This window comes from Cajanus cajan, chromosome 7, assembly GCF_000230855.2.
Source record: "Cajanus cajan strain Asha chromosome 7, NIPB_CcT2T_4, whole genome shotgun sequence".
Lineage (NCBI taxonomy): Eukaryota > Viridiplantae > Streptophyta > Magnoliopsida > Fabales > Fabaceae > Cajanus > Cajanus cajan.
This window is the reverse complement of record NC_138523.1, coordinates 56,678,305-56,694,584: the sequence shown is the minus strand read 5'-3', so window position 1 is coordinate 56,694,584 and position 16,280 is coordinate 56,678,305. Positions and strand designations below refer to the sequence as shown.

The 16,280-nt window shown below is 47.1% G+C and overlaps 1 protein-coding gene across 1 annotated transcript; it reads right to left on the bottom strand.

Annotated features, from left to right (window-relative positions):
- Window positions 1–388: 388 nt before the first annotated feature.
- Window positions 389–16,280, bottom strand: LOC145950094 (uncharacterized). The gene is made up of 5 exons (XM_083061023.1): window positions 15,375–16,280; window positions 3,268–4,443; window positions 2,503–3,102; window positions 1,895–2,008; window positions 389–1,813 (listed from the first exon to the last, which is right to left on the bottom strand). Exons 1-5 carry the CDS (start codon window positions 16,278–16,280, stop codon window positions 389–391), a joined length of 4,221 nt encoding a protein of 1,406 aa, XP_082917149.1.

Genomic DNA, 16,280 nt, shown 5'->3' with positions numbered 1-16,280 from the left:
TGGGATAGTGCTCGTCCTAGGTGCATCCTTAGCCGAGGAGGGTACTCGGGAGGGAAACCTGTTGGGCACGAGTTCACTTTGTCGTTGTCGGCCGAGTCTTGCTCGACCTCGTCGTGGTTGGGATAGTGCTCGTCCTAGGTGCATCCTTAGCCGAGGGGGGTACTCGGGAGGGAAACCTGTTGGGCACGAGTTCACTTTGTCGTTGTCGGCCGAGTATTGCTCGGCTCCGTCGTATTTGGGTATAGTTCTCGGCCTAAACATAGAATAAGAACACGCTATGATGAAATTTTGAACTTTTTATTAATGAAGTGCCTCGTTAAAAACCTTGCCGACCCAAAATCCTCCTTAGGGAAAAAGAGTCGGTCAAGGAAAAGAGTGCACTGATACATCAACTGTAGTACATTTTCAAATGTGACGAGTTCCAAGTCCTCGGAATTGGTTCTCCTGACAAATACTCCAGCTTGTATGCTCCGTTGTTCAAATTATGTCGGACGCGGTATGGTCCGTTCCAATTTGGGGCGAGCTTCCCTTGTCTCGGGTCCTTTCTAGCCTCGCCTGTAGCTCTCCAAACCAGGTCTCCTTCTCGGAATTTCCTAGGCTTTACCTTGCTGTCAAATCTTCTTTTGTAGCGTTGTTTGGTGGCCTCGACCACGACCAGTGCTCGGTCACGCATCTCTTCTGCCACGTCTAGGCTTGCTCGGAGTTCGACCTCGTTGCTTGCTTCATCGAAGTGGGCTCGACGGAATGATGTCTCTCCTATTTCAACTGAGATCATTGCATCGGACCCATAGACTAGGCGAAATGGTGTTTCTTGCGCGGTCGATTGGGGGGTGCATCGGTATGCCCAGAGTACCTCGGGAAGCTGCTCGGCCCCTGCTCCTTTAGCTACTCCTAACCGTTTCTTCAGTTCTGCTAGGATGACTTTGTTGGCTGACTCGGCCTGACCATTCGTCTGTGGGTGCTCGACCGACGTGACCTTGTGCTGTATCCCCAGGCCGACCAAAAACTCGTTGAGTTTTCGGTCAGTAAATTGGAGTCCGTTGTCGGTGACCAGGGTATGGGGTATGCCAAATCGGGTTATGATATTTTTCCAAAAGAATTTTTGGACCTGACGGGTCGAGATGCATGCCAAAGGCTCGGCCTCGATCCATTTTGTGAACAAATCCACGGCTACGATGAGAAATTTGCATTGCCCCTTGACAACCGGGAAAGGTCCGAGTATGTCGGCTCCCCAAGTGGCGAATGGCCATGCCGGGGGAATGCAATGTAACTGCTCGGCTGGTTGGTGTATCAAGTTACCGTGTTCCTGGCAAGGTCGGCACTTCCTCACAAACATTGAGCAATCAGAGTTCATGGTCGGCCAATAGTAACCTGCTCGTAGGAGCTTTGACACGGTTGTCCTCGCACCTGAGTGCAATCCACAAATCCCCTCATGTACTTCTCTCATCACGTAATCGGCCTCGGTGGGGTCTAAACACTTGAGAAGTGGTGTAGTGAAGCCACGCTTGTACAACTGTCCTGCAATGACGACATATCTACTTGCCTGAGTCCTCAAACGCTTGGCCTCGGCAGGGTCGGTGGGTGCGGCACCAGTGTTGATGAATGCTTTAATTTCGTCTCTCCAGTCAGGTGAGCCATCCTGTCCGGTGTTCTCGGCCTCGAAGTTAGCTATCATTTCCGCTTCGACACTTGGGTGGTCAATTTCCTGCTGAATGATGGTTCTCAGCTGACCTGGCCTCTTGGTCGCGCCCAACCTTGCCAATTGATCGGCGCGCGCGTAATTCTCGCGCGGTATGTGCTCGACCGACACCTCCTAAAAGCTCGCCTTCATTTTTTGGTAGGCATGGTAGTATTTTATCATCATATGGTCTTTGACTTGAAAGTTTTCACCCACCTGCTCGGCCACAACCTTGGAATCGGTCGAACATTTGATTCTCGAGGCACCCATGTCCTCGGCCAGCCTCAATCCGGCTAATAGAGCTTCGTACTCAGCCTGGTTGTTCGAGGCCTTGAATCAGAAACGCAGGGACTGTTCCAATGTAATACCATTCGGCCCTTCTAAGATCACTCCTGCTCCGCTCCCCTGGCAATTTGAGGAACCGTCCACATGGAGGGTCCACCATTGTTCCTCAAAATGGCCGTGTGGGTGCAGCTCGTTTACGAAGTCCGCCAAACACTGCGCTTTAATTGGCCCTCTCGGCTTGTATGTGATGTCGAATTGTGAGAGCTCCACTGACCAAGCCATCATTCTCTCGGCGAGTTCGGGTTTGCCCAAGACCTTAGAAATCGGGCAGTCGGTGTGTACTACTATTTGATGCTCTGGAAGTAGTGTCGCAGGCGTCGGGAGGTGTGCACTAATCCGAGTGCAACCTTCTCTATCAGTTGGTACCGAGTCTCGGAGTCCTACAGGAGTCGGCTGATAAAGTATATGGGCGCTTGGGTCCCCTCCTTTTCTTGCGCCAAAACCGAGCTGATCGCTTCGTCAGATACGGCCAAGTATACCAAAATCGGGTTCAAAGGAATAGGTCTCGCCAGGATCGGCGGCGTCGCCAAGGTTGCCTTCAACGCCCTGGAGGCCTCATCGCACGGTTCGTTCCATGAGAACATCGAGGCCTTGCGCAAGAGCTTCATCATCGGGCTAATTTTGTCGCCCAGACGCGGGAGAAATCGGGACAAGGCGACTAATCTTCCTAAGAGGCGTTGCAATTCCTTGAGGTTGCTCGGGCTTCGCATGTTTAAAACGGCCTGGCATTTGTCTCGATTTGTTTCTATGCCTCTTGCCGATAGCATAAAGCCCAGGAATTTGCCTCCTTTGACCCCGAAGGTGCACTTCTTGGGGTTCAGCTGCATGTTGTGCTTGCGGAGTTCGCCAAAAATTTCAGCTAGGTCTGTGATGTGCTCGGCGAGAGAATTGGACTTGACCACCATATCGTCCACATAAATCTCGATGTTTCGACCGATTTGCCCCTGAAACACCTTGTCCATTAACCTCTGATAGGTCGCCCCGGCGTTCTTCAGTCCAAATGGCATGACTCGGTAACAGAAGTTGGTGTTCTCAGTGATGAACGTCGTCTTCTCCTCGTCGGATGGGTGCATCCTTATCTGATTGTAGCCGGAATAGGCATCAAGGAAACTGAAGATGGAGTGCCCGGATGCTCCGTCGACAAGTCGGTCAATGCAAGGAAGCGGATAAACGTCCTTGGGGCATGCTTTATTGAGGTCGGTGTAGTCGGTGCACATTCTCCACTTTCTATTCGGCTTTTTCACCAGAACCACGTTGGCTAGCCAAGTCGTGTACGTGACTTCTCTTATGAACTTAGCCTGTAACAACTTTTTCACCTCGGCGTTCGCGGCCTTTCGCTTCTCATCGCCCATCTTTCTTTTCTTTTGCGCGACGGGTCGCGCATCTCTACATACGGCTAATCGGTGGCATAAAAATGTGGGATCTATTCCCGGCATATCAGATGCCGTCCACGCGAAGAGGTCTCGGTTATCCCTGACTACACACTTGACTCGGCTTGAGTCGGCTTCGCTCAACTGAGATCCCATGTTTGTGACTTGTTCGGGTGCTCTGCCTAACTGAAAAGGCTTAAGGTCTTCAGCCGGCTCGATTCTTTCTTCTTCACCAAGCCGAGGAAGGTCAATGTTTTCCGTCGTTTGCTGCCCTACTGCATGCACACCTTTTGACTTCGGGGAATCGGCCAGTGGCTGTATCTTAAGGCTGGAGAGATAGCATTCGCGTGTTGTTTTTTGATCGGCATGCATGGTTATCACTTGTCCATCTCTTGACGGAAACTTCATGCACAGGTGGGGGGTCGAGACAATCGCCCCGAGGGCATTGATAGAGGGTCGGCCCAATAAGATGTTGTACGACGTGTTCGCGTGCACCATAATGTATCGGATTTTGACTTCTCGGGAAGGCTTTTGATCGAAACCGAATCGGGTGTACAGGTCAATACACCCTCTCGTCATCACTCTCTCACCTGAGAAACCTACTAGTGGTTCGTGGTATGGTTCTAGGCTCTCCTCAGGAATTTCGAGTTGTACAAATGTATTCCAGTACAAGATGTCGGCTGAGCTCCCCTGGTTGACCAACGTTTTCTTCACAATACAGTTGTGCATTTCGACTGAAATCACCATAGGGTCGTCTTGAACGGGGTCGACACCGCGGAAATCCTGGTCGGAAAACGTTATAGGTGGCATCCTCGGCAGCTTCAGTTGGTTCACGCTGTTAACCGATCGGACAGCGCGGAGGTGTCGCTTTCTTGCCGAAGAGGTGGATCTGCCTCCGGCTATTGTGTTGATTATCTTCCTCGGCCGATCCTTGTCAACCCGGGAACTTCGTGAATGATCTCTCCTTTCAGTCGAACGGGACCTGTGGCGTCGGTCTCTCAGCTGTGGCACTTCACGCGGGTGCTGATCCCTCCCTCGTGTTCGGTGGGCCTGCGTCGTTACGAAGTTTCCAAGGTGGCCTTGCTTGATAAGGTCCTCAAGTTTTTCTTTTAATGCCGAACATTCTTCTGTCGAGTGCCCCCGGTTTCGGTGAAATCGACATGCCTTAGCCTTGTCGGCCCTGTCGCCACCGGCCCGAAACGGGCTTTCGGCATTCGCGAGGGATGGTTGGACTCGTTTATTTGTTTGAAAAATGTGGATTGCTAGAATGACCTATTCTCAAACTGAGACCTCGTCAAACGAGCAATTTTATTAAAAGGCTCACTAATCCATATTAATCCCAAGCGGGACCCTCCATGGATTAGTGGTTTTCATAAAAGGAGGGTTCGTGGAGTCGCCACCAATGTTTTACTCAAAACATTGGAAAAAGGGATAAGGCAATTGATTTAAAAATCAACTTTGGCCACTACAACCAGAGTTGGGTAAGGGAGTCGGTTACGCGTGGGGAAGGTGTTAGCACCCCACGGCGCCCCTTTCGGGTTCCCTATGACAGATTATTTTTAAAAGAACAGTATAAAATTACTAAATTACCCCTATTTATTCTAAACAATTATAAATTGACTATCTACATGATGACAGTTTAAGTATGCACACAGAAAGCAGTAAAAGGAAGGATTGAAGGGAAACCTCTTGAAGCGTGCTTTTTTATAAAAAATGAACTGGGAAGCGTTTTGGCGTTCCCACGCTCTACAAGCCCGCTCCTCGCTCTCCTAGAACAAAATTTTAACTAAGGGAATCAAAAAGATTTCCCCTCGACTAGGTTCGATCCTCAAGCAAAATGGCTCGGGGCTCAAGAACTTCGTCGGATCGACTCCCAGAGAGATTTCTAGGGCAGAACACTGCTCAAAAACCCCAGAATACCCAAAGAGGGAGTCAAAATTGTGTGAAAAAGTGTGGAATGACGTCCAATTGACGTCATATTTATAGGGAATAGGCGCAGTACGGCCTACAGGGCCAATACGGCCGTATTGAAATTTTTGAACTTCAATACGGTCGTATTGGGGTTCAATACGGTCGTATTGAAAGTCAGAAATTTCAATACGCCCGTATTGAGTTCGCAGCGGTCGTATTGAAGTGTCAATACGGTCGTACTGACTTCAGTATGGCCGTATTGAAGCTTCAATACGGCCGTATTGAGTTCAGTACGGCCGTATTGGGCTTTTTCCCTCCACTTCTTTATTTTGAGCTATTCTAAGACCTCTAGACCTACAGAGAACCCTCCTAGGGCTTTCCAGGAGTCCTTCTGGCTGATTATCCTTCAGTCTTCGAGAATCTTCAAGCTTTTATTTCCGACCCGGACAATTTTAGGGGTCTACAGCTGCCCCCCCTTTACTTAGTCGGACGGCCTCTTGGTGTATCGGCTGACAAGTAAAGGAGTTGACCCAATTGTCCGGGTATTGTGCCGACCTTCTGACTTGTAGCGTCTTCCGGTGGGAAAATGTTGAGTAGCCTCTCCAGGTGGGTGCATACCTCGGCGCTTCTGACATCCTCGGTAGCTGAGTTTACCTTCTCCAAGGTCAACTTCACTCGACGCCCGAGCCGGAAGTTGGACATCAACGCGCCTCTGATGACGCTGATGGTTGAGTACCGCCTCTCTAGGCTTAGCTTCACTCTTTGTTCGAACCGGAAGCTAAGTACCTTTGTGACGACGGTGAGCGGTGTGAGTTTCGCCTCTCCAGGCCTTGCTTTGCTTGTTGCCCAAGCTGGAAGCTGTAAGTACCGTCTCTCCAGGCTTAACTTCACTCTTTGTTCGAGCCGGAAGCTAAACACCTTTGTGACGACGGTGAGCAGTATGAGTTTTGCCTCTCCAGGCCTTGCTTTGCTTGTTGCCCAAGCTGGAAGCTGTGAGTACCGTCTCTCCAAGCTTAACTTCACTCTTTGTTCGAGCCGGAAGCTAAACACCTTTGTGACGACGGTGAGCAGTATGAGTTTTGCCTCTCCAGGCCTTGCTTTGCTTGTTGCCCAAGCTGGAAGCTGTAAGTACCGTCTCTCCAGGCTTAACTTCACTCTTTGTTCGAGCCGGAAGCTAAGTACCCTTGTGACAACGGTAAGTAGTGTGTACCCCTTTTCCAGAGATAGCTTCGCTCATTGCCCGAGCCGGAAGCTGCATACCTCCGTGTTTGTGACGACGGGGTAGCGTGAATATCTCCTTTCCAGGGATTCGTGATGATTTTGTCTCCACAGTCCACGATGCTGCTTCGACGGTTGTTTTTTTTTTTTTTTTGATTTTGTGCCACTAAGGGCTGGATAATGCAGGGATCCGTCTAGGGGATGTGCAGTTACTCATAGGTTCTTGTGTCCCAACTTTCCATTGCGTAGTTGGTTCCCACTGGGGAATTTCTGATTCCTTTGGGTGTAGACACAAAGATGCTCTTTCTGATGTGAGCGGTGCCTTATGATTGGCTGACGTCCTTTCGACGTTGGTGGAGTATCCCGGTTATCCTTGTTCGGGTGTCTCTTTTGGTTTTTTGATTTTGCTGCCTCTGTGCAGGCTGTTATCCACTGGGGGATTTTGTCGTTGATTTTGATTAGCCTCTTCTGTTAGGCGTATCAGCTTGACGTTCAATGATTGGCTGAGCCAGATTCCACTTGGGGAATGATTATTGATTTTTATTTTCTTCTCCTTCTGCAGGGATGCCTCTTAAGTAGGCGACTGGGGATTTGGGGATCTTATGTATCCCAGAGTATTATTTAGGAAGCCTCTACAGGCTTAGCCTCACTCGACACTTGAGTTGGAGAGCTATCTTCACTGAGGAAGTTTAAGTCCTTTGACTTGGATATTCTGCTTGGGAGATCGTACTTCCATTGGGGATTTGACGATCTTGTTTGATAACTCTTGCTGGGGATTTTTGAATCCAAGGGTATGAGTTGAGGTTCCCTCTGGGGAGTATTATTTCTGCGAGCCTCTCCAGGCTCAATTATTTTGAGATGTGGGGGATGAGGAGTATTGTTTCGGCGAGCCTCTCCAGGCTCAGTTATTTTGTGTGAACTGGTTGTTGGATTTTCTGAATCTTTGTATTTTGCTTGCTGCTGTCATACACAAGCAATTTTCTATTTTTCTATTTTATGCAGTTGCCTCATGATAAGGTCTTTGAATGTGCAACTAATGTGTGTGATGCACAAATGCAATACAATTTTTATTTTTGTTCATTTATTTAGAGAAGTGAGTGGCTCTCCCTATCCTCCTCTTCTTGGAGGACTTTCTGTCATTGACGCGAGGGAGTATTTTTGTGAGCCTTTACGCAGGAGATTATGGATTTTACAGGAACCCCTCCAATTTTCTTTTATTGACCGATTATTAAGAGTTTCGTACAATTTTTAGAAACATCAATTTTAAAGGCATAATCACAAGGTCAAGAAAGAAAAGAAACAAATGGATATTTTATTAATATTCACAAATGTTTACACAGAAAGATTTACAAAGGGAATTTCTAAAGAATGGCTGGCCAAGGTAGGCTATACATTTTTGGCTTAAACAATTATATCTGTAATTGTCGCTTTTCTCGTTCCCCTAATCGTTTTGGGTGAGATGCCTGAGCCAGGAGTGTAGATACTGCAAGACGCTTGCTTCTAGAAGATTATCACTTGAACCGCCTTTCGGTTTTCGGTTCAAGTGATCGTTGCTTGCTTTACTTTTTGCATCTTATTCTTTTGCCCCTAATTTTTGCCTAGGACGTGTCCTAGCGGGGATAATTTTGCCTTTGTTTTGCCTAGTACCCTTGTACTGGCGGGCTTTTTGTTTTGCCCTAACTTTTGCCTAGGATGCCCTTTTTGGGTTTTCATCCTAACGGGCTGATGCAAGCAACGTCTTCAAGCATAATACTTCTTTACCACGTCAGCGTTGACTGGGTATCGAAGTTCTTCTCCGTCCATGTTTGTGAGAATCAATGCTCCTCCGGAGAAGGCTCGCTTCACCACGTATGGTCCTTCGTAATTTGGGGCCCACTTTCCGATTTTGTCCTTTTGAGCTGGTAGCAATTTCTTCATCACCAGCTCTCCCTCATGGTAGATTCGAGGATGGACTTTTTTGTCGAAAGCCTTTTTGATCTTCCTTTGGTAGGCTTGACCATGGCATATGGCGTTCAGTCGTTTTTCTTCGATAAGGTTCAATTGGTTGTATCGACTTTGAACCCATTCCGCCTCGGAAAGTTTTGCTTCCATGATTACTCTCAGAGAAGGTATTTCGACTTCAACTGGCAGAACTGCCTCCATTCCATAAACAAGGGAGAATGGAGTAGCTCCTGTGGATGTACGTACTGAAGTCCTATAACCATGGAGAGCGAAGGGTAGCATCTCATGCCAGTCTTTGAATGAGACAACCATCTTTTGTACTATCTTCTTGATATTCTTATTGGCTGCCTCGACTGCCCCATTCATCTTTGGTCGATATGGGGAAGAGTTATGGTGCTGAATTTTGAACTCTTTGCACAGCTCTTCCACCATCTGATTGTTCAAATTGGATCCATTATCAGTGATGATTTTATCGGGAATACCGTATCTGCATATGATATTCTTTCTGATGAAGGATGTTACCACCTTTCGGGTCACATGAGCATATGATGCCGCTTCTACCCATTTGGTGAAATAGTCAATGGCCACAAGGATGAACCTATGTCCATTGGATGCCTTTGGCTCGATGGGTCCAATAACATCCATGCCCCACATTGCAAATGGCCATGGTGAAGCCAGAACATTGAGTGGCGTTGGTGGGACATGAATATTGTCGGCATATGCTTGACACTTGTGGCATTTCCGGACGTATTGGTAACAATCCCTTTCAATGGTCGACCAGTAATATCCTGCTCTGAGAATTTTCTTAGCCATTGCAGGCCCGGGAATATGGGTACCGAAAACCCCCTCATGTATTTCTTTGATTACATTTTGAGCTTCGACTTGGTCTATACATCTCAACAAGACCGAGTCATAATTCTTTTTGTAGAGGGTTTCTCCAATCAACAGAAATCCCATGGCCCTCCTTCGGATGTGCTTTTTATCATTATCACTAGCCATATCAGGATATTCCCCTTTTGACAGATATTGTTTGATGTCATGGAACCATGGATGATCATCAACAGCTTCATCTATCAGTAGGCAGAACGCTTGCTTATCGTGCCGCCGGATATTGATGATGGGCATTTCATGCTCCTTATCCAAGGCGAACATCGATGATAGTGTAGCAAGGGCGTCAGCGAACTGATTCTCCTCCCTTGGAATGTATTCAAAGATGACACTTTGGAAGAATTGTGTCAAATCTTTGATATGCTCAACATATGGTATCAGTTTAGGATTTCGGACTTCCCAGTCTCCTCGTAGCTGATGGATGACTAAAGCCGAATCTCCAAATACTTTGAGTTTGAGGATACCATTATTGATAGCCGCTTGGATTCCTAACGCGCAAGCCTCGTATTCGGCCATATTATTTGTACAGTCGAAATTGAGTCTTGCTGTTAGAGGGATATGCTTTCCTTGTGGGGAGATTAACACTGTCCCGATCCCCTGTCCAAGCATGTTGGAGGCTCCATCAAAATACATGGTCCACACATCGTCCTTAGGATCTTCATGTTGTATACTCATTACATGTTCATCGGGGAAATCATCCTGAAGGGATTGATAATCATTGGTCGGCCCATGTGCTAGATAATCAGCTAGGGTACTGCCTTTGATGGCTTTTTGTGTGACATGTATGATGTCGAATTCTGATAATTGTACTTGCCATCGGGCGATCTTCCCAGTGATTATTGGCTTGTCGAACACGTACTTAATTGGGTCCATTTTGGAGACCAACCAAGTAGTATGCCTTATCATGTACTGCCTGAGCCTTTGTGTTGCCCACGCTAACGCACAACAAGTCTTTTCTAATGGCGTGTAGCGGGTTTCATAATCAAGGAACTTTTTGCTCAGGTAGTAGATGGCTCGTTCTTTCTTTCCAGTTTCGTCCTGTTGCCCTAGCACGGCTCCCATGGACTCATCAAGCACTGTCAGATAGAGGATTAATGGCCTTCCCTCGACAGGTGGCACCAATACTGGTGGATTGGCCAAGCACTGTTTGACCTTGTCAAAAGCTCGTTGACAATTCTCATCCCAAGTTTCGGAATGATTCTTGCGCAACAGCTTGAATATCGGTTTGCACGTGTCAGTCAACTGTGCGATGAACCTTGCGACGTAGTTCACCCTGCCGAGGAATCCTCTAATTTCTTTCTCAGTTTTAGGAGGAGGCATTTCCATTATTGCCTTTACTTTATCGGGGTCCACCTCTATGCCTTTTTCACTGACGATGAACCCAAGAAGCTTACCCGACCGAACTCCGAAAGTACACTTAGCCGGGTTTAGCTTAAGCTGATACTTACGAAGCCGATTGAATAATTTTCTCAAATATTGGATGTGGTCCATTTCGTCTTTTGACTTTGCGATCATGTCATCCACGTATACTTCTATTTCTTTGTGGATCATATCGTGGAATAGAGTCACCATCGCTCGTTGGTAGGTGGCACCCGCATTTTTAAGTCCAAAGGGCATCACCCTGTAGCAGAAAGTTCCCCAGGGTGTAATGAAAGAAGTTTTCTCACGGTCTTCTATATTCATCTTGATTTGATTATACCCCGAGTATCCATCCATGAAGGAATAGAGTGTGTTTGTGGCGGTGTGATCCACGAGTGTATCAATATGTGGCAAGGGAAAATCGTCCTTTGGGCTGGCACGATTCAAATCCCTATAATCAACACACACTCTAACCTTCCCATTCTTTTTGACGACCGGCACAATGTTAGCCAGCCATTCGGGATACTGGGATACAACCAAGAATCCCGCGTCCAATTGTTTTTCTACCTCCTCCTTAATCTTTAACGACCACTCGGGCTTGATTCGTCGAAGCTTTTGCTTAATAGGTCGAAACCCCTCTTTTAAGGGCAACTTGTGTTCGACAATGTTGGAGTCCAACCCGGGCATATCATGGTACGACCATGCAAATACGTCCTTGTATTCCCTCAATAATTGAATTAATTGCGTTTTTATTCCATCACTGATACGGATCCCAATGTTGACCTCTTTCAATTCTTGACCCTGCCCCAAGTTCACGGTCTCCAATTCTTCTTGATTCGGTTGGAGTAGACGAGCTTCTTGATCTAGCAGTCTTTGCAGATCCGGAGAGATGGTCTCCTCATCACTGTCCAACTCAACCCATTCACCCTCGGCTTTCGGATCCCGGTCAGAGCGAGCAATCACAGACATAATTATTTATTGGTTCTGTTTAGGTTTAGAGTTTATTAATATAAATGAGAGAGAGAGAATAGAACAAAAATGCGAGAATAATGTGTGAAAAATGCCTTTTTATTGATATATGAGTGTAAAACTATACAAAACCCTTTATTTACATGAAAAGGCCCTCATGATCTCGGGTACTGATCATGAGTCCCTAAAAGAAAAAAAATGTGGAGGGGCCCTATCATGGCTTGCCCTTCTCTCTACTCCTGCTGCGGTAGAGGATTCTTGCTCACGTCGGGCGCCGTCGAATCGAAAGTGACCCACCCAGCGTCGATAAGGTCTTGGACCTTATACTTGAGAGCTCGGCAGTTCTCCGTTGAATGCCCTTGTGCCCCCGAGTGGTATAGACATTTGTCTTGTGGATTGTACCAATCGGGGTAGGGTGGATTCACCTTCTTTGGTGGAATGTAAGCTATAAGACGTGCCTCCACTAGCTTCGGCAGGAGATCGCTATAAGTGGTCGGAAGTCTATCAAACTTCTTCACAGCGTTGTTTTGCGATTTTCCTGACTTCGAAGCGGAAGAAGACGGAGCAATGGTTACAGCGTTGACTCCTCCTTCTTTCTTCTTCCCGAAGGCCTTCTTAGCTTCATATGATTGGGAAGGCTTAGCCAGCTTCCCACTTTTGAGTCCTTGTTCCACCCTTTCTCCTATGGTGATGATGTCCGAGAAGAGTGTCGTTGTGTTCCCTATCATTTTATCGTAATAGGGACCAGTCAACGAGTTGATGAATAAGGACACCGTCTCCTTATCCGACAGCGGGGGCTCTATCTGTGCCGCCAACTCCCTCCAACGTTGGGCGTAAGCCTTGAAGGATTCATCGTTCTTTTTACTCAAGGCTTGAAGATCAGACCTATCGGGTGTTAGGTCGATGTTGTATTTGTAGCGCTTGAGAAAGGCGTCGGCCAACTGCCTCCATGTACGTACTAGATTTCCGTCTAGCTGCATATACCAGTTGAGCGCGGTTTCAGCTAAGCTCTCTTGGAAACAGTGGATCAAGAGCTTTTCATTTGTGGCATATGCAGCCATCTTGCGACAGTACATGGTGAGATGACTTTTAGGGCAAGTCGATCCCACGTACTTTGGGAAATCTGGCACTTTAAATTTAGGAGGGAATTGAATGTCCCTCACTAAACACATGTCGGCGGCATCCTTAATGTCAAAGTCATGCCCCTCCATAGCCCTTAGCCGATCCTCGAGGGCATGGAATTGTTCCTTTGAGACCTCGGGCTCTTTTATTATAATTCCTGCCCCAAGGGGTACGGCGTTTGGAGGATCTTTTTCATGCTCTTCCTCCTCTCCCTCATGATGGGACCCATGATCACTATGATGAGAATCATGGATGTTGTGATGACGCATGAGCTCCATCATTTGCGCCATCTGCTCCTTAAGCTGTGAAAGCTCGGTTGTGAGCTTTTTGTTTTGCTCCTCCAATGCTTCCATTTTCTTGATTTTCCGTGCGCGCGTAAGGACAGAGAGATGACCAGCCACTTTCTAAAATGAATGTTTAGTTAGTTTATTTTATGGAATGAATACACTCTTTAACATGAGCTTGATAAACCTCCATCTTTAAGGCGCTGCCTTTTTAAGACGGAAGTTTACCACCCTTCTTTATCTATGATTTCTCCCCAACGGAGAATCTCTATAGTCATGGGTCTCTTTCACTCATGTCAAGAGGTATTGGTGATCCTAAAATGTATGTTTTCATGAGGACGCATGATGTCTTATTGGTAATGATGTACATGCTCCTCACTTTTATTATATTTCCACACATGGTCTTTCCTCTCATGTCATGGTTTTTTATGCATGGGGATTATTTTTAGACCTTATCACGAGGTTATTAATGCACAAACAATTGCACATAAGCATTTTACACAAACAATTCACTCATCCGCGAACAGTCACGAGCGAATCACGAGGTAGGGGTCTCCTGCAGAAATGGTGCATATTCAAGGTAGGTTCTAACTGTTCTCACCAGTCCAAGGCCCCCAAGGTGCCCCCATTATAGGGACCCAATTCCTCTCGTCGTAGGTCGATGGAAAGTTCCAACGCACCGTCGGACTCAAGTTCATGGTTATCACCTTGAGTGATGTTTTCCGACAACGGTCTACGGGCACCTATAGACCCATTCGACAACCGGCCGTACTAACATCCACTCCCTATGGTTAATCACTCATGCCCCCGGGTATAGAGGGAACTGTTGTGTGCAAAGGTTTGTGTACAATTTTTATTTCAAACAATTGCGTAAATTTAAAAATACAACAGTTATTAAAGCCAAATAGATAAACATGTTATCATACAAGTGAGGGGTAATAAAGTAATTTTAACTATTATTTGTTAAAAATAATCTGTCACTAAATGGGACTGACTCTCGAGGCTTCCCCAGTGGAGTCGCCATCTGTCGCCACCGGCCCGAAACGGGCTTTCGGCATTCGCGAGGGATGGTTGGACTCGTTTATTTGTTTGAAAAATGTGGATTGCTAGAATGACCTATTCTCAAACTGAGACCTCGTCAAACGAGCAATTTTATTAAAAGGCTCACTAATCCATATTAATCCCAAGCGGGACCCTCCATGGATTAGTGGTTTTCATAAAAGGAGGGTTCGTGGAGTCGCCACCAATGTTTTACTCAAAACATTGGAAAAAGGGATAAGGCAATTGATTTAAAAATCAACTTTGGCCACTACAACCAGAGTTGGGTAAGGGAGTCGGTTACGCGTGGGGAAGGTGTTAGCACCCCACGGCGCCCCTTTCGGGTTCCCTATGACAGATTATTTTTAAAAGAACAGTATAAAATTACTAAATTACCCCTATTTATTCTAAACAATTATAAATTGACTATCTACATGATGACAGTTTAAGTATGCACACAGAAAGCAGTAAAAGGAAGGATTGAAGGGAAACCTCTTGAAGCGTGCTTTTTTATAAAAAATGAACTGGGAAGCGTTTTGGCGTTCCCACGCTCTACAAGCCCGCTCCTCGCTCTCCTAGAACAAAATTTTAACTAAGGGAATCAAAAAGATTTCCCCTCGACTAGGTTCGATCCTCAAGCAAAATGGCTCGGGGCTCAAGAACTTCGTCGGATCGACTCCCAGAGAGATTTCTAGGGCAGAACACTGCTCAAAAACCCCAGAATACCCAAAGAGGGAGTCAAAATTGTGTGAAAAAGTGTGGAATGACGTCCAATTGACGTCATATTTATAGGGAATAGGCGCAGTACGGCCTACAGGGCCAATACGGCCGTATTGAAATTTTTGAACTTCAATACGGTCGTATTGGGGTTCAATACGGTCGTATTGAAAGTCAGAAATTTCAATACGCCCGTATTGAGTTCGCAGCGGTCGTATTGAAGTGTCAATACGGTCGTACTGACTTCAGTATGGCCGTATTGAAGCTTCAATACGGCCGTATTGAGTTCAGTACGGCCGTATTGGGCTTTTTCCCTCCACTTCTTTATTTTGAGCTATTCTAAGACCTCTAGACCTACAGAGAACCCTCCTAGGGCTTTCCAGGAGTCCTTCTGGCTGATTATCCTTCAGTCTTCGAGAATCTTCAAGCTTTTATTTCCGACTCGGACAATTTTAGGGGTCTACAGGCCCTCGGAGGCGTGTTCGCCCTCTTGGGCATCATCAATATCTCGGATGCGAGAGCCTGCTCCAGTACCTTAGCTCTGCTCGCATTAAGGGGAGTATATGCTGTGTAGCGCGGTCCCCTCGGCGGTCTAACATTCAAGGGCTCGACATTCGCTTTTTTCATTGGCTCTCGACCTGGCTCTTTTCGGCCATAGCCCTCTTCGGCTCTGGCTTGGTTTCGGGTTTCTGCCAACTCCTCCATTTGCATGTATTTCTCAGCTCGCCGTCGGAGGTCGTTCATATCGGCAAGTGGCTTTTTACACAAACTGTTCACGAACGGTCCTGGTCTGAGGGTCGTGCTCAGCCGGTCCAATGCCACGGCAGGATTAAGATCGCCAATCTCCATGGCAGTCTTGTTGAATCGGTCCATGATGTTTCTCAGGCTCTCTTTCTTTTCTTGACAGACCCCCACCAAGGCTAACGAAGTCATCTTGTACGGCTTACTCGTCGCGAACTGTAGGGTGAACTGGGATGACAACTCGGCAAACGAGTCAATGGAGGCACTCGGCAGTGTCGTAAACCAACTCAAAGCTCTTCCTTTCAGCGACGTGAGGAATATTCGGCACAAAGCCGAGTCATCTTGAGTGGATAGGGTCGCTTGAGTTAAGAAAACGTTCAAATGTTCCTCAGGGTTGGAGGACCCATCGTACTTCTCAATCGGCATGCTTTTCCAGTGGTCTAGCAGGGTTGCCTCCATTATTCTACGAGAAAAGGGGTGCCTCAGGGAGTGAGTGGGGGTGTCGGCCTTGTTAGCTATCAGAGAGGTGACCGGTGTTCGGGTGACCTGATCAGTCGGGGCGTGATAGGCGGACTCTTTCGCTAGTGTGGGAGTGGATGGAACGTAAGTTTGGTTCAGGTTTCGGAGCTCGGCATTTTGTCGACGTAGCTCGGCCAGCTCGCGGGCATCGACTTCTCTCTGCCTTCGGATGGCCGCCAT

What these genes read in the sequence shown, in the direction of transcription:
- LOC145950094 (XM_083061023.1), bottom strand. Translation starts at nt 16,280, where the DNA reads ATGGCGGCCATCCGAAGGCAGAGAGAAGTCGATGCCCGCGAGCTGGCC. An exon ending in TTAATGCGAGCAGAGCTAAG is followed by an intron (nt 4,444 to 15,374) that starts GTACTGGAGCAG and finishes GTAACGACGCAG; the next exon opens with GCCCACCGAACACGAGGGAG. An exon ending in TTCCTTTGAACCCGATTTTG is followed by an intron (nt 2,009 to 2,502) that starts GTATACTTGGCC and finishes TTCTGATTCAAG; the next exon opens with GCCTCGAACAACCAGGCTGA.